Source organism: Dermacentor silvarum, chromosome 7, assembly GCF_013339745.2.
Source record: "Dermacentor silvarum isolate Dsil-2018 chromosome 7, BIME_Dsil_1.4, whole genome shotgun sequence".
Lineage (NCBI taxonomy): Eukaryota > Metazoa > Arthropoda > Arachnida > Ixodida > Ixodidae > Dermacentor > Dermacentor silvarum.
The window spans coordinates 120,698,822-120,724,335 of record NC_051160.1 but is presented as its reverse complement, the minus strand read 5'-3'; the positions used below and the strand labels follow the sequence as shown (position 1 = coordinate 120,724,335).

General features: G+C 48.0%; 1 protein-coding gene across 1 annotated transcript in view; it reads right to left on the bottom strand.

The window, feature by feature from the left end:
- Positions 1-5,846: 5,846 nt before the first annotated feature.
- LOC119459709 (uncharacterized) overlaps positions 5,847-25,514 on the bottom strand; it is a 73,431-nt gene continuing 53,763 nt past the window's right edge. Inside the window, exons 14-17 of the mRNA XM_037721356.2 lie at positions 24,943-25,051; positions 12,255-12,431; positions 6,985-7,095; positions 5,847-6,096 (exon numbers count right to left, since the gene is read on the bottom strand). Of these exons, the coding sequence (XP_037577284.2) occupies positions 5,929-6,096; positions 6,985-7,095; positions 12,255-12,431; positions 24,943-25,051 (565 nt within the window). The 3' untranslated portion in view covers positions 5,847-5,928. The remainder of the gene's footprint in view (positions 6,097-6,984; positions 7,096-12,254; positions 12,432-24,942; positions 25,052-25,514) is intronic.

The window sequence follows — 25,514 nt, the reverse complement described above, 5'->3', positions numbered from 1 at the left end:
ACTCTAAGCCAGTCTAACACAAAAAAGTTCAAAATTATTTTATGGCGCGTTGTACATGGTTAGCTCTTCTCCTCGCGCCTGAAATATTTTCTTCCGAAAAGGGGCGGGAGTCCAAAGAGTCAACACTACGCGTAAGTTCTCTTCGCCCGGCCGCATGTTGAGGGCACACTCAAATTATGTGGTCTATTCTCTCGGAAGTGTGACAGACGCTACAGTCAGGGTCCCGTTCTCGTCCAATCATGTAAAGCAATTAGCGAGTGTAAGCCACACCGAGCCGTAATCGATGGATGATTGTTTCCTGGCCCCTCCGCAGTCGAGGTAGAAGCGGGAATTGCAAACCAGTATCAAGTCTTTATGGAGGCGCGCTTGTCAATGTTCGGGATGTCCCATTGTCGCGGCGTAGAGGTTTTTATGGAGTTATGCAGCATGGCGTTGATGTCATACCGGAGGAGCCTACCTGCGCCTTACGAGTCCCCAACGTTCATCCAGGTTGGGGACTCGTAAGAGGCGTCCCACGAGCCTCTTACCACTGACACCCCTATCCCTGTCAGCAGCGACTCCAGATCGCCATCGCTTCAACGCCGTCCATCCCGCTTTCCTCCGGTTTGCCGTTCTCTCCTCCCCCCCCCCCCCCCCCGACATTCACTGGAGGCTCGCAGCCAGAAAACTAGACAGTTCGGCTCCCGGAGGTTAAGCTGCACTATCGTCGTCGCTCAGAAACAATTTACTGACGCTACCCACAGACGTGCAACACCTTCTTAAAGTCAAAGTCGACTTTGTCGCTGTCACTACTCTCCTCAACACTAGAACATCTTATGTGAATAAACGACATCTTACTGTGGCGTAAGGTATCGTGAATGCCACCTTACGCCATCGCCTAAAGAAAATAAAACGCTATCTCAGACGCCGACCATACGTGTTGCCGAATATGGTACTGCTGTCGTAGAAGGAATGTGCACTGCACATGTCAGCATCATCGCCGGTCGTCCTTTTCGCCATCCTTCCTCGCTACAACCATGGCCTGATAGTCGGGGTAATGTTACGCGTCCCACATACCGTCGTCCCGATTGCAGACAACTGCGTGTTCCTTCCACTCCTAAACTTTGGGCTGACCCCACAAGTGCATGCTTCCCCGACAGATAAGCCTGGGCCAAACCAGCACTATCAAAGATTACGCCGTAGAAGTCATAGTTGTAGCCCGCTCTCCTAAATGAAACCAAGGTTCGCTGTCAGCCGCTTCCATCGACATTATATATCGGAACATAATTGCATGAGACATTTCGCCTGAGCAGGCTGACGCCATCTCCCGTGTTTTGCCGTTTAATATCGACATTTTTTACATCCATGCTCACCCCCTTAGGCCAAGCGTTTATGGCTCTCTCCGAATCAACACCGGTGACTCTAAATTCCCGGTCGGCCTTATCGTGGGTCTGCGTCACAGTGTGATGTCATTCTACAGGAAGTAACCAAGATGCTAGCTGAGAAAATCATGAAGCCGTCATCTAGTCCATGGGCGTCACCCATCGAGTTAGTCAAAAACGCAGAGGTTACGTGGCGGGTCTGCATCAATTATCGCCACGTCAAGAATGTCGCTAAGAAGGACCTGTACCCTCGTTCTAGTATTTACGACGCTCTTCATGGCCTCCTAGGTGCCACTCATTTTTCGTCTCTGTAGACAATATGTATCATCAAAAGACTACGTTCGTCACACCTGGCGGCCTTTGCCAATTCAAGGTCATACCTTTCAGCATGTGCAATGTGCCAGCAACCTTTTAAAAGATGTTGGACACGCTGGTTCAATATTCGAAATGATTCAGTTGTTTATGTTACCTGGGCGACGTGATAGTATTCTATGCCATTTTCGTGACATATTTCGAGCGCCTATCGGCCATTCTGTCAATCTTATGGTGAGCCGCTTCACTTAGATTTAGGTACACGTAGCCCAGGTGAGAGAGAATAAAACATTTATTATTGAAAATTAATAGCCGTTTTGTGGTCGAACCTCCTAGTCCGGAAGACCATTGGCTTTTGCCGCCGTCCGGGCTCGGTTGACCAGGGCTTGTTGCTGTTCTGGGTCCGAGCTGGACAGGGTCGCCTCCCACTCGACTGTCGTCGGATTATGCTTGGCCGATATTTGCGGATTCTGTTGGCACGTCCAGACCATGTGGTATAACGTGGCCGTCTGGGGACAGAATTTGCATTGCGGATTGCATGTCATAGAATCTATCTTTGATAATACATAACGATTTGGAAAGGACAACGTTTGTAAGTGTCTCCATGCTACCTGCGTTGCGTTATCTAATTTGGGATCAGGCGTGCGTAAAGTGCGTCTACTCAGCCGGAGGTGTTGTAGGATCTCAAAATATGAAAGAAGGGGCTGAGGATCGTCCTGGTCAGCGACAACTTGTGTTGTGGAGGAATCGGCAGAGCCCCGGTGTAGAAGTTCTCGGGCGGAGGCATGAGCAATCTCATTGCCTCGTACTCCCGCGTGCCCTGGTACTCACAGCAGCTGTTTCCACTGACCCTCTTGACGAATGGCCGCAGCCTGTCGCAGTATTGAGTGTGCGAGGTGGCCGACTTCACGTCTTGCGAAATTGCGATACGCCACCTGGGAATCCGTGAGGACAAAGGTGGCTCTTGGATTACGCATGGCTAAGGCTATACCGGCCTCTTCCATGGCTGTGATGTCTATTCCGGTGGCCGAGATGCAGTCTAGCACCTGTCCCCTGTGCACAACGGTTGCCGTGGAGCGGTTGTGCAGGGGTCCGGCGGCATCTACAAAGAAGGCACCTGCGTGATCCGAATACTTGTCGTAGGCTTTGGCTCTGGCAGCTCTCCTGTTTTCGTGGTGGAGGGGTGCATATTACGTGGCAAAGGGCGAGTGATGATATCGTGCTGCCATTCTGGTGGTAGTGATCGTTTGCTGGCGACCTGAGTGTGTGGATTGATGCCCAGTGCTTCTAGCGTGGTGCGACCTGCTTTGGTGCGTGCAAGCCGAATGACTTGGTTCATGTAATGAGCTTGGAAGAGTTCCGACGCTGTATTATAGATGCCCATTTCAAGGAGCCTGTCATTCATGGCCCATGGTGGTAGAGTGAGGGCTTTCCGATATGTAAGTCGGAGTAGACGGTCCAGTTTGAGGTCGTCCTTTTTGAGAACGCGCAGGTACGGGAAGCTGTAACTGACACGACTGATCACAAAGGCCTGTACGAGACGCAGTATGCCCGCTTCTTTATTGCCACGGTGTAGATTGGCAATTCTGGTGTCGATTGGCAACTGAGACGCTAAAAAATTTTCCCGCTTCTGTTGGACGCAGGAAGCGTCAAGATGGCCCCGAACTGTAATTTTTAGAAGAGTGAAATTGAAATTAAATTAAAATATGTGGTTTGAAGTGCCAAAACCATGATTTGATTCTGAGGTACGCCGTAGTGGGGGACTCCGGAATTATTTGAGCATTCGTGGCTCAAATAATTCCGGAGTCCCTCACTACGGCGTACCTCAGAATCCACTCATGGTTTTGGCACTTAAAACCACATAGTTTAATTTAATTTAAATTTCACTCTTCGAAAAATTACAGTTCTGGGCCATCTTGACGCTTCCTGCGTCCAAAAGAAGCGGGAATATTTTGTGGCGTCTCAGTTCCCCCAGAATGGAGATGTCTCAGCTCTCCATGTCGCAGTTCCTCCCGAATGGAGATAAAGAACACCGAAATTCTTCCTGGCGATCGTTGATCTACTGCATTGAATGTGCGCCTAACGACGCGTCACTACGAATGTTCGTCCTCTTGGATGCACATTAAACCACCGTAATGTCCCGCCCGACGACCCTGATTTGCTTCTCGTCGTACCTAAAAATCGTAGTTCAACTGTTGTGCATCAACTTCACGACGAACCAAGTGCTGGGCACCTCGGCATACCTCGCACGTACGACCGTGTTGGACACCACTTCTTTTGGCACGGTCTCGGCCGTTCCGTTCGACGGTATGTATATAAAAAATATGGTGTTTTACGCGCCAAAACCACGATCTGATTATGAGGCACGCCGTAGTGGGGGACTCCAAAATAATTTGGACCACCTGGGGTTCTTTAACATGCACCTTAATCTAAGTACGCTGGTGTTTTCGCATTTCGCCCACATCGAAATGCGCCCGCTTGGCCGAACTTTGATCCCGCGACCTCGTGCTTAGCAGCCCAACACCATAGCCACCAAGCAAGTCACGGTACGTCTAAGCTTGCGAGAAATGCCAACGCCGAAACGACTGAACGCGCCGCCTGCTGGACCTATTTGACCTATCGCGATATCGACTGAACCACTATTCGTTGTTGCCTAGGACCTTCTCAGCCGTTTCCGTGAATCAGTGCCTGGCAACAAGTAGGTTGCCGTGGCCACTGGTTATGCGACGAGATACGCGATCACTCGATCGCTCCCCACAAGCTGGGCTACTGACTTAGCCAATATGCTCTTGCACGACGTCATTTTACACCACGGGGCCCCACACCAGTTGCTTAAAACCGCGGCCGCACCTTTTTTGTCCAGGGTCATCGTCGACATCTTGCGCTCCGGCTCAACGTAGCACAAGTGACCGCTTCCTATCACACTCAAACAAACGGTCTGTTTGAGCACTAAAGCCATACACTCACCGACATGTTCTCTATGTATTATCACATCACCATGACTGCGACCTTGAGCTAACCTACGTGGCTTGCCTGCAAATGATCACGCCACGACGCCCCCGGATACTGGCTCTTCTACATGCTTCCTAGTCATAACCCACGCTACCGCTGGACACCCCACTTCCTGCTGCTACCGCACAGCCCAGCGCGTACGCACGTGATGTCATCGGTAGGGCCGACTACGCCAGGCAGGTCGCCCGCTCTGTGCTGTAGGCCTCAGAAGCCTACCAGAGGAGTCTGCATGACAGCCAGGCTCAAGACATCCGCTTCTCACCCACTTCATTGGTTCTCGTGAGGTGCCCATTCCATCGTGTAGGGTTGTCCAAGAAGCTGCTATACCGGTTATTGGTGCTTACCGTGTCGTGCGTCAGGTGATAGTAGTCAAGCAAGGGATCAGTCCTGTCTCTCCCATTACATGTGCGATCACGTCCGCTGACATAGTTCTCTTCAGCAGGCTCAAAGACTACCACTCGCCCTCTGATCAACATATCTAGCTGTACCGAGACGGCGCTGTCACCACAGGGGGTTAGGCTACGCGTCTACTGACAACAGAATTAAGGAACGAGCTGTCGATGGGCAAAGCCGACGAGAAGGATGGTGTCGTTGTGATATCCACCTTTTTGTTGAGTACCTTGCATTTCAATGTAGATACACCCTGTACCTACTCAGTATTCGTGTTTTCCTTACGCAACATGATATATACTGGTATTTCCAAATAGTTGCATTTATTTATTTGGTCCTACCTAATTACATTGACCGGAATTCTGGTAATTGTACGAAGCAGTGGTTTTTCTCAAAACAAAAGCTGTCAAGCGCCTGAAGCTGTCTAAAGAACAGTAACATCGCTATTTGTCGCAAACAGTTAATGGCTATTCGGCCTTATCATGACGGAGCAACTTATTCTGTTCGCTTCACCTTTGAAAAACTTACATGACATGACATTTTAGTGGATTTTAATGACTCAGAAGATACGCGCAAGCTCATCTAACCTGGGCTGAACTTGCGCCTAGTACTTTTTATACTCTTAGTTGTCAACGTATCACACGGATACATTGACATGAAAGAAACAAAGCCGTTTTATCTCCACTTCCGCCATGCGCACACAATTTACGACGTTCGCTTCTTGACATAATAGCCGCTTCAAAAACCGACGCGACACGGCAGTTTGCATGTTTGGGATTTAATTTTGACCTTGTCATACTCAAATTTGTTGAGCGAAAAGGTTTGCTGCGGAGGTGATTTCAGTCCAGCGGGATTAGGTGACACGCAAGGTCCGCAAGGACCGGAGCGCCGTCTTAACTGCAGGAATGCGGTCGTAGCGGCGTCCGCACTCGCCAGCGTCGTCGCCTTCGTACTCGAGACCATGAAATGCCCAGCCTACGTTGGCAGTAGTCCCGCTCATGGCACGCCTCACTTTCATAACCTGAATCAGAAAAAGCAAACAAAATTGAAACATACAGCAGTATGTTAAATGTAGAAAAAAACTAGACATCAAAGTATGAAAATTGTTACCGGTGAATCAAAAGAGAAAAAAAAAATGGCAGCTGCAAAAAGCGTTCAGTATTTGGTCACAAACTTCAGTGTATATTTTGTTACCCAATTATTATTTGTCAGTAAAGTCATCCACAATTTATTTTACTCGTAACGCGAAGCATAATGCGATACCTGTTGCAATACATATAATGTTCAGTAAGCCTTAGAGTGTGTCGTTCGGTGTTTGTTGAAGTGAATATTTGCAGGTTCGAGCGAGCAATCTGCTTTAATATTTGAGCTATCCCATTATTAGCTCACGTTCTATCCTTGAAGAAAACCATACGACATCAGCGCGAACCCGTGTACAAGAAAAGCCGAGCGGTAAAAAAGACTAATGAAGACGAATCAGACGTGTATAATCATTGTCCACTACATGTAGAAGAATAGAACCCAATTTAGGGCCACTTTCGCAACTGGGAATGGCAGGTGTTGGAAGAAGCCACCTCTATTTACTACACATATGTTGAGCGGGCGTTAGCCAATCATGGAATCTGCTGGCGCCATCGCACTCTAACCGCCAGAGTAGATGAGCGGCAGAACATTTTTTTGTCCTAACCTAAAACGGGCATTTCCGTGTGCTCAAACGTGCTTGAAGAGGCACATCCCCATATTCACCCATAGCTACCAAAGTTGGTATGCTCAAGATGCCTTGATCGCAGCTCCGCAGTGGCAATGCATACTATCTGATAGTGTCTCACTGTAACGTTACCCTTTTACAGTTAGGGTTAATGTTTGTTGTCAGCAGTATGCAAGCGTGAATCCTTCGGCAGGTAGTCACCTTCTCCTTGAGGATCTCGGGATCCTCGTAGACGTAGACGCCTTGCATCGATTCATCCTTGGCGAAGTACATATCACTCACGTTGTGATACCTCCTCGGATGGCTGCACATCTAGGTAAGATAAAAAGCATAAAATAAAGATTGAGCAGAAATCTTCAGATATATTATTAATGTAAGATGATACCTTCTACGGACGTCCTAAATCAAATGAGCAGAATAACAATACGCCTGAAGTATACGGCTGGCGTCGCTAACAATGTTCGCGGCACAAATTATTGTTGACGTGTTTTGGCGGAAGGCATGACATCTTAACGGCGACAGTGCGACGGTGATGAACTGACTATGAAGGAGATGTTGACGGCGCGACGAGCACGGCTGTCTGAACAAGACGACATTAAAGTATTCACGACAGCGTCACAACAACGGCGCAATGACGCAGGCTAGGTGGCAGTCACCTAGCCTTCTTGAGTTAATCAGGTATGCTATGCCTACTTTTCATTATGGCTACGGAGAAACGCGACACAGTGCCACCACCAGACAAACCATGTAACCATTCAGCTGCCACAAAGTTCTTGCGCGAGAGCACATGAGTCTCAGAGACCTATACAGTGAAAAGCCTCTATAAATAAGCGCTTGCGACTTCAACAAAAGAAAGAAAGAACTGTGGCTCCAATCCACGCTGTGAAGGTGGTTAGAAAACGAAGCTCCAAACGACACCCACAACGATTACCCATCGTGACATCACTTGAATACACACACGTGGCTCTAGAAAAAGTGAAATCAGGTACAAGTGAAATGTACTTAACCACACCCTTTATTACTTCACAACGACATTATATTCACGCTCTTCTGGCGTCTTTACGTTCCGTTGTCTACCTATAGTAGCCTGGAATGAACTGAATGAGTTGCTGGACCATGGTGACGTCACTACGTGATTTCTATGCTGTTGGGTACTCTTCCCCTCGGAGTAAACTACGCAACCGTAACCTTTACCGGGAAACACACGCGGCAGAAGTAATGCTGTAAGCGACACCCACAACGATTACCCATTGTGACGTCACTTGAATTCACACACGTGGCTCTGCAAAGAGTGAAACCAGACACTGGTTTCACGAGGGTTTTGAATGACGTCAAGCCCTTTCGAAGCAGCTGCAAACCTAATCTTTACCGGAACGCGTCGGAGGGCGTTCCCATTGTTCACACTCGCCTTATCATCCATCATGTGGTTTTGATGCTTATTTTGTGGTTTTTCTTTTGAAAACGAGCGCTGAGCTGCACGCTGTATGCCGGATTTCAAAGTAGATATGCTGTTTGTATTAAATATTGATCCTGGTGTTTGTTGCTTACACCGACACGAAAATTGCCTTGGCTGGTAGAGGTATACACCTTCGCTGTAAAAAAAAACCCTTCGTTATACGGGGCACTTCGTTGCAAAGGCCGCGTTGTGTACCACTCGCAAGAGCGCCGGCGGAGTACGTACAACTAAGGAAATCCCTATTTGCCAAGAAATTCACGAGATGCTTAGTGAAAGGCGTGACTAATTATCTTTTCCGCACTTCGGTCGACCCGTATGTGCCGACTGGCAACCGACCGAGAAGAGTTTGCTGGCACGTGCTCGACGAAGTTTGCGTCATCTAGCTAACTCCCAATCAGATAAAACCACGTGCTTCTCTGCAGTAGCAGCTTTCGTCGATGAGATTGCCCTTGCCGTTTGCAGACTTGACCGGTGTTCGTTTGCAAGTGCAGATCCTGACAGCTCTGACATGAAGATTTCTTGCGACTTCAGAGTTGCTGTTTTTTGCCGGCTACAGGGTGTACCCGGAAAATACTTTACTGATATCGGTTGCGAGATAGAGCGCAGTCACCGCCTGGAGTGCGCTGGCTGAACCATCTGGTAGTGTGGATTGCGCCGTGCGTCGTCTGCTAGGCACTAAGTGTTCACAAGTGCGTGTACGGCGTGAATATCTTTAAAGGCCGCTTCTTCCGTGGCTGTTGTAGCACAGTCACAAATGATGGTCTGCATTTGCGGACAGTGTATAAAAGCATTTAGCGCTACGCTGTCGTCGTTGCCCTGTAGTATAAGATCACTTAATGACCAAGTCGAGCGCGCCATGTGTCATTGTCACGCCTTCCGCTCGCCACAATCATATCAATGTTATTATCGCTTCGCGTTTCGCGACCAACACAGAAATCATTTTACCTTCTTGTAAAAAATAACTGGCAGCAGCGAGACGTGAATACCACGCTTTAGTGACTTCTCACGATGTGTTGATCAGTCCGCAATCTATGATACCACAAAACATGAACGTGGTGGTGTCAACATCACTTAGCAGCAGAGGAAATAGTCGTAAGCATGCGGTCATATAGTATTGCGTCATACACTGTATATTGCGATAACTGCATTATGATAATCGCGATAACAGTGTGACTCTCACTTAGTGGTTACATGACTAACAATGTTCTTGTAATATGTGGTTCTGATGCCAACATGGTGAATTAGTTTTGCCTCACAATTAAATCGTACGCCTTTGTGCATTGATTCGCTACTGCAAAAGGAAAGCTAAAAGAGGGTAGTATACGAAGATAATGTGTGACATGGCAGACTCTAGAAGGAGGACGTCATAATACTGAGTTGAAAGGCGGCTATTACAGTTTCCTTTCACTCTTCATTGTAATGTTCGCTTGATTCAAGACAGTGGCCACTATTACCTAAAATAAAACTACCTAATGATTTTAGCTCCTCAAATAATTACAACTTTGTCACCAATTTCATGCACGTAACGGTGCAAGGGCGATAAAAATAATCTGATCTGAAGCAACCTGATTATCCTACCAACTTACTGTTTGCATTTCACAGCGAATACAGAATATTTTTTTTTCAATTCTGTATGGTCTAAATAAAAAAGAACTCACTATTGTCATCATTTCATCATAAAGCACACGCTGGTATTCGTTATCGAAGTGTTCCGCTGTTCTTTATACTTTCCAGACTAGATAATGAGTGCTGCGGCGCCACTGTTACCTAGAAGCGTTCGTTGTGAAACGACAAATAGCCATCGGGGACGTCTGAATTTCAGTGTTGCAGAAGCAGGTTAGTTGTAGTTGCTATCTCTATAGTGGCGCTCAAAGTACACATGAAAGTTGGGGTTCCGGCTGGTACATGCGAAATGCTTCGTTATATAGGTAATTTTCTTGTATTGGTGAGTTCTACTTACAATCGTTCGGCGGCGAACGCACAACAGCCTGCCCAACTAGGAAAATTGTTAAACAGTAGCCAAAGACAGGTATTCGCTGCATTACAATGCAACAAAATAATTTGGTGCTAGAACATGGCTACGAAGAACTCGAAGGCTTCCTGCATGAAGGTTGCATTGGTTTTACGTAATTTTTACAGCACTCTGTAATTTTAGACGTACGATAAAACACGTGTTTTTATGTTTGCGTACCGTTTACGTTTATTTATTCTACATTTAATTATTTCGACAAAATAACACCCGGTGTGCAGATTTTACAATGGTAACACAGCTCGTTGCATTGGTGTTCGTATGCGTGGTTACTTGCGTTGCTCAAAATTACTTTTAAAATATCGCCAACCGGCGCAAGGACATGCTCTGTATTTTCACACCGTTGAGTTGCCGCACTCCCTTTACAAGTTCCGCTGTTTGCAATACCTTGCAGTTCGAGTTTTACAGAACGAAGGTCAGTGCTGTTCCAGCTAAGCCGTAGCTAAACCGAGATTAGCTGTTCGTTCTTTTGCACTCATTCATTCCAAACGGTATTGCATTGGTGATGACGTTGCTATGATGCGCACACACTAGCAAAAGGAACGTTCTGTAAGAATTCCTCTTCTGATGCTATTCTTTCATGCGCTTTCCAGGCTTCGTCAGTGGTACGAGCGACGCTCCACCCGCGCTGTCAATGGGATTTGGCCAGCCTTGAACGGTGGTTGATAACAGTGGAATACAATCGAGCGGGAGGCATCGCTACGAAATCCCGTCCTCGTTATGAATTTTCTAGTGCACTTGTAACTACGGTTCAGCGTCTTTATTTTCAAATTGTTTGAACCGCAGCGTACGTTTCCTTTGTTTTTATTGTGACCGCATATTTTCGGCTTTTTTTGCTAAATATGTATACAGCTAAACATGTTTTCGTTTCCATTTTTCGTCGTATATGTATTGTGGTTTTAGCATTGATTACAAAAAATATTTAAAGTGACACGCATAAAACTAAACGTTTATTTATCAAAATGGCAGAACAGTGAAGAAAAACGACGTACAAGTAAACAAGCGAATTCCATGTTGAGTCCACAATGCAACGTACATTTCACTTCCGATAAGTCGCGATTACTTTCTGATTAAAATACACGCAGAAGTATTTGCCTTGGTTTCCACTGTCACTACGCGCTTTCGCTTTTCCGTTTATTACACCAAGATTACAGGATGCAGCCTTAACGTGTACAGTTGAACAAGATTCACAAGATAGGGATGCGAAGTGCCGCAGTAGTTTATGTTGACGAATCAATTAAATGTGATCGCCAAGAGAGAACCAGTACCACATTTTAGAGGACAGCGTACTGCCGATATTCACTCACCTCAGTGCTTCCCGACGTGTATCGCGCCAGTGCCATTAACAGCAAGTTTGAAGTCGCTCTCGTAGATCGAGAAATCACGTGGCATTTCAGGCTTCACATTTGTGTCAATGATACGCACGTTAAGCCAGATTGGTGTCAGTGCAGCTTTGTACCCCATGCTACCCAAAACCTGGCACTGGCATTCCACTTTTCTGCCACAACTTTACACTACGACTGAAATGTTTTGGTGAGTTCAGACCGCTTTTCTTCGTTCACAAGCTCCAGGACGTTGGCAACTTCATTGAAGTAGCCTCTATCCTCCTCAGCATACCACTGCTATCTGTATCAATCAAGAGCTGTTTGATCCCTCCTAGCTGTATCACGACCAAGGAGTAGGCATCGCACACAAACGTGTTCCTCCCATTCTAGCTCCTGGCGGTTCCACGACGGACACGAGAGATCTGCTCACTGGCGTCGCAACGCGTCCTCGAGGACTGTCGGGAACATTCCAGTGACTAAGTTATTCGTGCAACCCGCGGTTGCAGAAACCTACATTTTTCGGGTAAAACAAAATTCGCCAAACTAATCTCTGCAGACTTTTATCGGTTTCTTTCAGTTTAAACCGAAAGCGCTGAACTCTAAGTACAACTGAAGAGTATGCAACACTGTGAGCAATGAGAAATGTTTAAAAATTACGTACCATTTTGTCGTATGGGATGAGACTGAACACAAAGCACCGCCTTGTGCCGTTCGCAGTCGGCATCGTTGTGTCGGCGCTGCGTAGAAACTGCATGGCCGGTATCCACGAGGAGAACGCTACGGCGGTGTGGCTCAAAGCAGGAACCATTCCCGACTCCGTCATCCAAGCGGCAGTCGCCTACGAAGCCAACATAAGAGAGGAAGCATGGGAACACCTAGAAACGTAGGGCTCGCAGTGCTACCAATAACTGCGGGATGGACACTTTAAATGTACAGCATTCTTGTTGAATGTATGCCAGTTTTTACAACCGAGTATCTGACCGTTTTTGTGGGCCGACCCCGTGGGCAGTGCAGTCTTACACAGTGTCTCAAATTGTTACGTAGGACTGAATGTAGGGCGCACAGGTGTGTTACAAAACGCCCAGATAGCGCTTAATGTGACCTTCAAACCCGGTAGAGCGACAATGATAGATTGTGCAATCACATATTTATGGACGCATTCGTTCTCAGCTTATATGCATAACCGACTTGGGTTCTTCCACAAGTGTGCATTGACATCACAAATGACGCACATGGGGCACCAGTGAAATGACCAATGATTTCGCCGGTCAAAGCACGGTAGAAACCACAATAAGTGAGCCTATCAACATTCAGTAATTATTTGAAGTGATGTACATGCGTATATATAATTGCACAGACTCTAGCCTAGTGAAATATACACAAATGTCATCGCTAACAACCCAACGTTATATTAGCATTACATCTCTTCACAACCAGTGGTGTACGTTTCGCTTGAGGAAATTACCGCGGTTTGTGAGTGCTCTTCTGGTAACAAACAGTAGTGCTTCGCATTGCGAAGCGCACAACTGAGCTGTGGTAACCACATCTTTTATGCGTCATGTGAGGTCAAGAGTGGAATAAAGATCATGGGTGGCCACAAAAGGAAAGCCTCCACTGTTTCATCAATGCTGGCTGGCTATGTGAGATGAGAGCTGAACATGATTTTCTTTCTTAAACTTGATGTCTTGATATTAGCACTCTCTTCAATTCAAGCTAAGCTTGGAGACACAAAAGAGAGTCTGTTCAGGCTGAACTACATTGTGTATTCCGTGTTCATTTTAAAAGACCAAGCAAATACTCAGAAAGAATGTCACTACTGTTCTCACGTTCCGTGTCGAAGTTTCGCGCATCTTGATGTCTAACAAACAGAACCCTATGTGAGTAGTGACGAATGACGCAGGGCGGCAAAGCATGCTGGTTGAGTATTCAATAATTCGCGAAACTTCTGTGTATGTGCACTGCCTCCGTGGGACATTTATCATTTTCACCATGCGTCGTGTACTTTTATGTCTCCTTATCTACGGCTACATAATTGTTCGGGTTACCTCCTGCAAACAGGCCTTGTACCCGTTGTGGCTCGGAGCAGCATTTTCCCATGCCTATGCCTCCCCATATAAATGTGAAGAGTACCTCGTGCAGTATATTAAGCGGTGACGGGCCACTCACACTCATTATAGGTGACTGCCCCCAACTATAGTACTGAGAGGCTAGTGATGTGCGCAGAGCTCGAGCATGTGGAGCATTCTCCACTACTAGACAGATTTCTAGGCCACTGCCTCCAAAGTGACTCCGCGTAGAAGAAGATTGTCGCGTTTTCATGACGGCGTAGAATAACACACTTTCAAAAGCGTGACTTGAAAACGTTAACTCTTTGTTGGACGAACATGTGCCCAGCAAAACGAAAGCCGCACTCAAAGCACAGCGATAAGGGAGAGCACAGTCGGAGATTGTCGAAACCTTATCTGCAGATCAGACACGTCGGCTATTTATGTGTGCCACTAAACCTTCCAGAGTAATTGCTGGCGCTTGTGTAAGTTACATAATGTACACCGCATCGCGCACAAAATTACACAAGGGTCGGCGACAACATAGGCAACAGAGAGAAGTATACCGATAACATTAGAGAAATTTCTGATGCAGAAAAGCGCGTCTTACGCTGAGCGATAACCTTTACCGCACGTGAGCCGCTTAAATGCGGTGACTGGATAAAAATAAACTAGCATGCGTTACAATACATTTGCGCTGCTTGACCTCGAAAGGTCTACCGGCGACATGACAGAAAGTCTATAGGCGGTATGACCGCTGTATAGTGTATAGGCGGTATGGTTTGTTCATGCTGCCCTCTTTGTATTTCTCTCGCCTTGCGCTCTATTTCCCTGTTTCGAGACCCTAAGCGCTTCCCCTCGTGTGTGGTGGCCAAATAGATCTACCTCTGATGTAGCACACTTCCGCTGTTACGCCCATTTGCTGTTTCTCTCGAATCACAATGTGAAAGTAGCGCTCATACTCTTTACGCGAAAAGCGCCGCCGCAGATCGCAGCCTCGCAATTGGTGTATAATTTTATATAACCCCTGACAATATTTTGGTATTACTGTAAAACTTCCCCGTCTGGCTAAGTGATCAGGCAAGTCTATGACGAATCTGCGACAATGACTCATTGAGTGACAATACCTATATTGTAGCGGTGAGGTACGTGAACACATCGACATATTAAGATCAGGACTTGGATATCCTGAGACCACAGTGGTATATATATATATATATATATATATATATATATATTCACAACAATGATGGATGGTTTGCGTAACGCAAGGGACAGGACGGTCATCCAAGCCCAACAGGCAGCGGCCAGCTGCTCGCGCACCCTTCTTCCTCTTCCTTCGGCTGCGCCGTGCAGCGTGACAATTTCTCCGGGGGCAGACGAAGCTCGCCGATCGAGTTACACAGCAGAGTGACAATTTCTGTGGGGGCAGACGAAGTTCTCCGAGCGAGTTTGTGGGAATCCTCGGGTCCCATAACCGCCGCACGGGAGAACGTCGCGTCAAGCGCATGCGTGCCAGGGAGAGTTGGGAGAGGGGAAACTTTCCTTCCGCGGGCGGCGCGCGGGAATCGCAAGCGCTATCAGCGCCACCGGGTGGGTCACGTGAGATCCCGCTGATATCGCCCGGGTCTCTTTGGTCTCCAGCAAGCGGCGACGGCGGAAGTCTTCGCCGTCGCTCCCGTATGCCCGCACGTGGTTAGTCAACCGCGTTCTTGCCGCGGCAAACGCCGCGGCCCCCCCCCCCCCCCGTATTCCCTCGGTTGGTAAGTCGGAAGCCCTTCTTTACCTAGTGTATTATTCTCTTCGAGGGAACCCTCAGCGATGTCAACTATAGCTAGCTGGCCTGCTCGAAGTGTTAGTTGCAGTCGTAATAAATGCTTTCCGAGTGTACACGTGGTTGTCGTCTATTGTTTCCTCAAGCTTGTACCGGACCGCGGTTGATGCGCAGGCATGCGCCAACCGCGGGGCTCGGTGTGTCGAGGCACGGGGCCGTGGGCGATCCCCACCATATCCCGACATTTTGGCGTTCCCAACGTGGGGCAAGCTCTTGGAAAACGGGACGACGATCTGTCCGGACCAGCGTTAGGCCTCAGCCGAAGGCGTGATTGCTAGCTTGATTGGGCATGTGCTTTCTTGAGTGCGAGTTAACGCTGCACTACCGAACTCGTGTAGACGCTGAGATTTGCAGCGAGTTTTCTCCTAAGAGTCCGCCCGAAGCGAGTGAGTGCAGCAGCCGATGCGGTGGTCGATTTTCCCTGTACATATGTAAATAGCCTCCTTCTTTGGCTCTGGGAGCTGGGCGCCGGAAACGCTCGCTAGGACGTCAGCGGGGCGCAGTCCCAGGAGTCTGCTCGGAAGCTGCGTGTTGAGCAGCGAGCGGGGACCACTTAGCTAGGCCTGCATCTCCTCGCGGCGGCTCATTGGAACCCTTTCTGGGTCTTTTGTGGCATTGGTATCCGTCATGGACGCGATTAGGCCTAAGGCTCTGCGGAGCTGCTGGTCGCATGTTCGAAGACGACCATGCCGTGACATTTAGCGGGTGCAACCGGATTCGCTAGTTCTACTATACTCGCCCGAGCGGAGAAACCTCGTTCGAAATAGAAAGCTTATTTTGTTCAGATGAACTCAATATTTTGCGGGCGGAATAACCGAAATCTCGGGGGACCAGAGAGCGCTTTGTTCATACGAGCATCGCCCACTTTCGCGCTGTATCGGACCGAAAAAATTCGGTCGAAGCGAATAACTTCATTCAAACGAACTGGATTGTTTTTTTTTTTCTCGTTGCCGCATAAAGCTATGCGGTAGACGGGTGGTTCAGCATCGTGTCAGACGGCCGACGCTGCGGCGGCCTCTACTGCCTTAATTCTAAGTGTTTGTGGAGTGCATTTGAGCGACATTGCAGAACGAATGAAGCCGCGTCGACTTGCTATTGCTGCCATGGTCCACGTCCCTGCCTGCTGTCTCGGCCCGTCCCTGTTCGCGGCCCGATGCAGCAGCACGGGGCAGCCAAAATGAGGGAGGCCCACCATCATACATTCCCACGAGGATGCGTCGGTGCGAGGTTCATCGAGCCGGCGCGCGCGCCGCTTCGAGAAAGTCCTGACCCGCTGTTCCCGGGTCGACATTGCGGCGCGCATCTTGAGGGCAAGCCATCTTCAGCCCCCGTCATCGTCAACCACTGTGACGGCTGCCACATGTGGGCGGCCGCCACACAGGACTGTGCTGCCTATCAACGTGGATTCGGAGATTTCCTGCCGGAGTTTACCATCGCATCTGCCCGGATACTTTGTCAATGCCGTCATTCCAGCGATTTCTCCGCCGTAGGGCAACATTTAAGGGTGGAGGGATGTGGGAATCCTCGGGTCCCATAACCGCCGCACGGGCGAACGTCGCGTCAAGCGCATGCGTGCCAGGGAGAGTTAGGAGAGGGGAAACTTTCCTTCCGCGGGCGGCGCGCGGGAATCGCAAGCGCTATCAGCGTGGTCACGTGAGATCTTGCTGATATCGCCAGTGTCTCTTTGGTCTCCAGCAAGCGGCGACGGCGGAAGTCTCCGCCGTCGCTCCCGTATTCCAGCACGTGGTTAGTCAACCGCGTTGTTTGCCGCGGTCCCCCGTATTCCCCAGTTGGTAAGTCGGAAGCCCTTCTTTACCTAGTGTATTATTATCTTCGAGGGAACCCTCAGCGATGTCAACTATAGCTAGCTGGCCTGCTCGAAGTGTTAGTTGCAGTCGTAATAAATGCTTTCCGAGTGTACACGTGGTTGTCGTCTATTGTTTCCTCGAGCTTGTACCGGACCGCGGTTGATGCGCAGGCATGCGCCAACCGCGGGGCTCGGTGTGTCGAGGCAGAGGGCCGTTGGCATCCCCCCCATATCCCGACAAGTTACATTGCCCGATGGTGGTACAGTTTGAGTCGGGCGGCGTGCACGTCTTGCGCGTTACGTGACCGCCGGTTGTGCGAAGTCACTTTCGCGATGACGTAGGTCACGTCACTCAGTCGTTGCAGTATAACGTATGGGCCAGTGTATCGAGACAGAAACTTCGTGCACAGCCCCTTTTTCTGCACAGGTGTCCAAAGCAAAACAAAGTCCCCAGAAGCATATGTGACGAGCACATGTCGAGCGTCATAACGAGTCTTGGCACGATCTTGAGAGGAGAGAGTCCTGAGGCGGGCCAGTCGACGCGCTTCTTGAGCACGACATAAAGTCTGGCTTAATGAGTAGTCATCATGTGGGTACCAGGGAAGGATGGTGTCGATAAAGCTTTGGGGGTTGCGAGCATAGAGAAGAAATAAAGGCGCATAGCCAGTGACTTTGTGCTTGGCAGTGTTGTAAGCGTACGTAACAAATGGTAAGATTGAGTCCCAGTTTTTGCGATCGGTGGAGACATACATGGCAAGCATGTTGGTCAGTGTACGATTCGTGCGCTCAGAGAGTCCGTTTGTTTGCGGATGGTAAGGGGTCGAATGCCGGTAATCAGATCCACAAAGACGTAGTAGTTCTTCAACAACGTCCGCAGTAAACTGCCGTCCACGATCACTAATCACAACGCGTGGAGCACCATGGCGGAGAATCACGGAGTACAGCAGGAACGATGAAACGTCTGCTGCTGTAGCCGAAGCGAGCGCCGCCGTCTCAGTGTACCGGGTCAAATAGTCCACACACACAATAATCCAGCGACGACCGGAAGTAGACTTGGGGAAGGGACCTAGCAAGTCAACACCAACTTTTTCAAATGGCACGGTCGGCGGTTTACCTGGCTGCAAGGCACCCGCAGGAGGCGTCGTTGGCTGCTTATGGCGTTGGCAAATGGCACAGCTGGAAACGTACTGCTTCACCGTCTTCTAGAGCTTGGGCCAATAGAAACGCTGGCGCAGTCGGTGAAGTGTCCGAGAAAACCCAAGGTGGCCTGACGTGATGTCATCATGCATGGCGTGAAGTATCATAGGCCTCAACGTCTGGGGAACCACGAGCAGAAGTGGAGCGCCTTCAGCAGAATAATTCTTCTTATACAATAAATCTTCGAAAATAATGAAAGGTGAGCCGCGTGCAGGTGACCGAGCGGCGTCAAGAATAGCTCGAATATAAGGGTCATGCTGTTGCTCACGCTTGAAGGCGGTGGCATCAGGGAGGGAACTATGTGGAGATGGCAAGGAGGTATTCGTCTAAGTCATCGTCCGTATTTCGCGTGCTTGCTGACGGAAGGCGAGATAAACAGTCAGCATCGGTGTGAGAGCGATCACTCTTGTACGTGATAGAAAAGTAGTATTCCTGAAGCCGTAATGACCACCGAGCTAATCGGCTAGATGGATCGCGTAGTCCAACCAACCAGCAAAGAGAATGGTGGTCTGTCACAATCGTGAAGTGGCGGCCGTACAAGTATGGTCGAAACTTGTAGGTGGCGAAGACTACCGCGAGGCATGCCATTTCTGTTACGGTATAATTCCGCTCAGCCTTGGTGAGATCCCGTGAGATCGTACGGCTTGCGTAGGCGATGACTTGTTGGCGTCCGCTATGTATCTGTACGAGTACAGCTCCAAGACCACTAGCATCGGTATGAAGTTCAGTTGGGGTCTCTGGGTCAAAGTGGCGCAAAATTGGAACTGAGGTGAGCAGAAATTTTAGTTGACTGAATGCAGACTCACATTCAGTAGTCCATCTAAACGGTGAGTCCTTGTGAAGGAGTGACGTAAGCGGATGGGCTAGGCGTGCAAAGGCCTTAATGAAACGGCGAAAATACGAACATAGTCCCAGGAAGCTGCGGAGGTCTTTCACCGTCTTCGGCTGTTTGAAGACACGAACTGCCGCAAGCTTCTGTGGGTCTGGGCGGATGCCTTCTTTGTCGACGAGGAAACCGAGAACAAGCGTTTGACGTTCGCCAAAGTGACACTTTTTGGAGTTTAGGATCAGTCCCGCTCGCCGTATGCAGTCAAGCACAACTTCGAGTCGTTGGTTGTGCTCGTGGAATTTCTTGCCGTAAATGACAACGTCGGCCAGGTTACACATACAGATTTCCCATCGAAGTCCCCGCAGGATGGTGTCCATGAATCGCTCGAATGTCGCCGGGGTATTACACAAACCGAAAGGCATTACGTTAAACTCGAAGAGTCCGTCCGGCGTTACGAAGGCAGTCTTCTCCTTGTCTGGCGGGTGCATCGGTATTTGCCAGTAGCCTGAGCGCAGATAGACCGAGGAGAAATACGAGGCAGAATGTAAACAGTCAATGGCGTCATCTATACGTGGCAGAGGATACACATCCTTCTTCGTTACTGCGTTTAGCCGTATGTAGTCGACGCAGAATCGCCACGAATTGTCTTTCTTCTTGACCAATAAGACTGGAGCCGCCCAGGGACTATTGGACTCCTGGATGACGCCTTTCTGTAGCATGTCTGTAACTTGCTCGGCGATCACTTTGCGCTCTGCAGGAAAGACGCGGTATGGTTTCTGTCGTATTGGCGACGCTGTTCCAGTATTGATGCGGTGGTGTACGCGGGAGTGCGGCGGTGATTGCAGATGCTTTTGAGCAAAGTCAAACACTGACGCATAGCGGGCAAGGAGCTCTTGGAGCGCGTGTTGGTGGGAAGAGGGGAGCGATTCATTAATCATGCTCCTAAATTTTGAAGAGTGGTCACTGAGTGGCGAGCTTGCGTCCATAGAAATAGCAACCGCACGAATGCTCGCAACACTATCTTCTTCAAAGCGTGCTACCTTCAGTCCGGCAGGCAAAACAACTGACTCGGAGGACACATTCGACGTCCAAACGTGAGCACAACCTTCTCTGACTTCGATCAGTGACCGAGGGACAAGTACATTCTTCTTTAGAGTGTTCACGTATTCAGCTTCAATTAATCCACAGCAGGAACCAGTACGGACGCGCGACGAGGTCACAGGGATGAACATCGCCGTCTGCGCAGGCAAAAGTACATCAGTGGACACGGAAAATACTTCTTGAAGATCGGATGGAATGTCGTCTAGCGCGGGTGGTCTGGTATCGCTGCTGAGTGAAATTTCACCAGCCCTGCAGTCTAATGTTGCTCCACACTCCCGTAAAAAGTCAATAACAAGAATTATGTCATGCGTGGCGCGTGCTAGTACAATAAATTCCGTTCGAAATGCCTTTCCACCTACGGATATCACAACGGAACATGCTCCCACAGGACGTAACAGTTCACCGCCAACTCCGCGAAACGTGGTATTTCCATCCCAAGCAAACATCACTTTCGGTCCAAGGCGATTCTTGAACGCAAGACACATCACAGACACAGAAGCACCAGTATCTACTAAAGCCACAGTATTAACACCATCTACACAAACACACACTTTGTTCTTCACCATGACGACAGACGGAGGCATTTGAAAAAGTGACCGTCCCGCGACCTCACCTCCATCGGTCGCACCAGCTAGTTTCCCAGCTGGGGCGGCGTAGGCGAGTGGCGACGGGGAGATGGCGATCGAACGTGTCCGAGTCGGCGGTGGGGTCAGGCTGCGGTCGGACACGGGGGAGTCATTCCTTGGCATGTACGTGTAGTGTCGATGTGGCTGGCGAAAAGGGGACAAATGGTTGCCAGGATGTAGCTCCTTGCATGCGAGGCGCATGCGCGCGATCTCGCGGAGCACGCTGTGGGCAACGGCGGCTATACCCCGCGATGTGTCCCCGAGTCCAGCAGCTGTAGCACACAGGTGGGCTGCGATTTTCACTGATGTTGGGTACAAACCTCCAAGGCGTATTGTAGACGGGAGACGACCCATGTCGAGGCTGTCTGTCATGTCGCCGTTCAAAACTCGTTGCTTGTGGCTGTATCACGGTGCTCTGGGCATGGGCGTTGTCGGAAACGGGGCGGTCACCGCAGGCAGGTCGCGGCCAGGCCGCCGGCGCCTCCAAGTAGCGCTCATCAGCGGAGCATTGGTGGCACACGCGGTTGGCATCTGGGCCTTGAAAATGAGCCAGTTCATCTCTAATAACTTGCCGTACCAAAGCAGCCAGGTCGTTAGAGGCAGATACGTCCACACTTGCTATGTTGGTGACGTTGTCCCGCCGACCAAACTTCGGGAAAACGCGGCGTGTCTTCAGAGCCTCGAACGTACGACAGTGACGCCTTAAGTCGGATGGGGTAGTGAGGTCTTCCTTAGAGATCAAAAAATTGTACACATCTTCGGCAATTCCTTTGAGTAGGTGTCCGACCTTGTCCTCGTCCGACATGTTTGCGTTCACAATTCCGCAAAGCTTCAGGACTTCTTCGATATAGGTGGTACACGTCTCTCCCGGTAACTGCGCTCGTCGTGAAAGTGTCTGCTCAGCCTTTTTCTTTTTCGAAACCGAATCGCCAAAGCATTTCTTTCTCTCTTCGACGAAGCTGTCCGAAGTTGTGAGCAAGCCCTCATTATTGTCGAACCACATGAGGGCAGTTCCCACAAGGAAAAAGACAACGTTTAGACAACAATAAAAAGACAACAATTAATATCGTTATTCACTTATGTCTGTATTATTATTTATCATTTTTGCAATTGTACTCATTCAGCTACCGTTCTTGCCATTGTAACTTTTATGTTAACCATGAACAGGAGGTCCCAATTCAGTCTTTACTATGGGACCTCCTTCTGTATACTTCTATCTGCAAAACCTTTTTGTGAATTAATAAAAATTTGATTGATTGATTGATTGATTGATTGATTGATTGTTAGAGAGCCGCGCAGCCGCGCTCCATTCATTGTGGCGGCTCACCCCCTCGTAGTGTCTCAACCAGTCCTCGACGTCCTCATTCGCTTTGCCGGAGAATGTGCGTGCTTCTCGATGAGATGTCCAGTAACCAGCTTGCCTCGGGCGAATGTTTTCTGCCGCGATTTCTTCGCGAACGTCACCTCCGTCCGAATCACTCATGTCGACGTCTCCCGGTGGTAGCCCGGCCAACCGCTTGCTGCGTCGAAGGGGTCGTCCAGTGCGATGTACCCAGCAACTTCCACCAAATTTTAACGGATGGGATGGATTTATTCACAACAATGATGGATGGTTAGCATAGCGCAAGGGACAGGACGGTCATCCAAGCCCAACAGGCAGCCGCCAGCTGCTCGCGCACCCTTCTTCTTCATCTTCCTTCGGCTGCGCCGTGCAGCGTGAATATATATATATATATATATATATATATATATATATATATATGCAGGGTGTCCCAGCTATCACGCAGCACGATTTAAAAAAGAGGAACGTCAAACGCGAAGCAAACCTAGTACGTATGTTTCCAGTACAGTGGAGTAGCCGCCAATATTTTTTGTTACTGACATTTTATTAATTATTTGTATTAATTATCTAACTCGAGAAGTACTGTCCTAATCATCAAAGTGTCAATGACAAAGTTGTAGAGCAACATGAAAACTCCCGATACAACTTTCCGTTGGTCTATACAGGCTACATAAAAGTGTTTTTCCGAGCATGAAAGAAGCCCGCAAATACACACAAAGTGCCTCGAGCGGCCAGCCATGCGGCAATTCTGCGTGTATTCGCGGGCTTCTTTCACACTCGGAAAAACACATTTATGTAGCCCGTATTTAGCAACAGAAAGCTGTATCGGGAGTTTCTTATGTTGCTCTTGAACTTTCTCATTGACACTTTGATGATTAAGACAGTACTTCTCGAGTTAGATAACTAATTACAATTAATTAATTAATCTCAGTAACGAAAAAATTACTGGCGGCTACTCCACTGTACTGGAAACAATACACACTAGGTTGGCTTCGCGTAACGCCGTTCCTCCTTTTTTTTTATCGTGCTGCGTGATAGCTGGGTCACCCTGTATATATGCATATATATATATATATATATATATATATATATATTGCAGGAATCTGCACATTCTCAGCAATGGTGAGAAACTTGAATACATGTGCGTATTTGTGGGCATGGTTGTCTCTGCGATTTAAACGCTGCATGATAACAATGATGGTCTAAACTTGTTTTTCTGCAGACGTATAGGAAAGCATGGCGACCTGTACAGTATGTTTGCAGTTTGTTCCCGGCAGTGGCGACACGGTCTATAAGGTTCAATAAAGTGTGCCCTAAATAATGAGAGGTTCATGACTATTGATTCTTGGCTATACCTTTGTTAAAAGTACTTCAAAAGAATAATGCTTCACTAGTATACAAATAATAATAGATTCCGGGTGACGTGTACAGTCGAATAACTACAACCAATGAGAGGATAGAGCCATGAGAAATTACGCCGTTTTTCTTTGATGTTTGCTGAAGTGATGCCACTCTTGCTTGCCTTCCTTTCAATGCGTCGTGGAGGGAGCACAATTTTGAGCGCATACTTGATGATATTTTACATGAAGTGGAGAAAACGTTTAGAACACCATGTGAATGATATAAAATGACGAGAGGTCGGTGTTGAATAATAGTGCTGGCGTAATTCGCACCGGGACTCTCTCTAGTATAGGCAGAAGAAAATGTTATTCTGACGCAAATTTCTAGAAAAATATGGAATATTTCTTACACATAAGGCCGTTCCGCTTTAGGTGTAGTTTGGATTTTAAGTAAACAATGAGGTAGGAGTTCTCCGCGCTTTCAGTAGTGGGCTATAACTTGGCGTTGTCAGGGCAAAACACTTTAACATCCATTTATGTGTTTTGCTGAAAACATGCGCAATAAAGATAGGCTAGAGATGATTTTTTTAAAGGTAGCAGCATTTGTGCACAATGTTGCCTTAAAATGATAACCAACGATTTCGAAGCATGAAAATGCTGTAGTTGAACTGTGCAGTTTGATATAGTGGCAATTCACATGATGTAAAGCTACATACGTTTAGGCACAGAGAAAGTGGACAATATAGAGATTCCTTGTCATTCAGTATGTGTTACGGCCTTTGGTTTGCCATTATTTCAGGCAAGTTTTGAACCATCTCCAGTAAGCCATTCTAAAAGATGTAAGCAAGCATTTTAAATTGCTGTATGAGAATGCAACCATGTTAAGCCAACTGATAATGAAGCCAAGAAAAGCACAGGGGAAGGTATTTGTAGGTTTTGATTGAAGTGTGGAAGTGATAAGAAAAAGGTAATGAAATTGGACAAAAATACATGTTGCCCCCAGTAGGTACCGAACACACCTAGCACCTTAAATTTGCGGCAATGCGTAGATGGCGTGAAGCTTTGCGTCATCTGGAACCCCAGACTTTTACATATGCGGTCTTTTCTACACCAGGAACATTTTCGACTGATGATCTGAGCCCCAAAACAGTGCGAAGCAAAACAGTTTCAGGGAATCCACTGAAGAAGCCAAACATGCGGACAAGTGGAAGTAGCTGAAGGCACTCACCTGCGCCTCGTCAAAAGCGATGCCACTGACATTGCTCCACGTTGTGATCGGGCTTGCCAGGCAGTCGTCGTGTTTCAGTTGGTTGTTCTCAATGATCAAGAGGTGCACTCTGCGTCAGAAGGTTTTACACGAAAGTTTTTAGGAAGCAAGTATACATGGTGCCAATGTATATACCTGTTCTGCCAATGTATATAAAAATGATATATGTAAGAAAATTTATACAAATTTCCATTGCAAAGGCGCTGATACCTTGATTAATATTATAACTTTATTTCGATCCTTTAGACTTAACTTGTAATGCATGAATATTAACAGAATTGTTCACTTCCGCTATCTGACAGCGGAAATTCAACATTATTGGAAGTACTTTCAACGCCACCAATTGTTTGTGAAAAGGCAGTGAACGTTATAGAACCGGCCTATCAGAAACACTAGGAAATACATATTTTATTTTGTTGAACATCTGCGGCGCACCATTCCTTCAATAATTTGTTTTCGATAGTTATATCGCACAATTTTAAACGAGAAGGTGTAAAATAATTATAGAAATCCGCATATTCGTATTTTCCTGC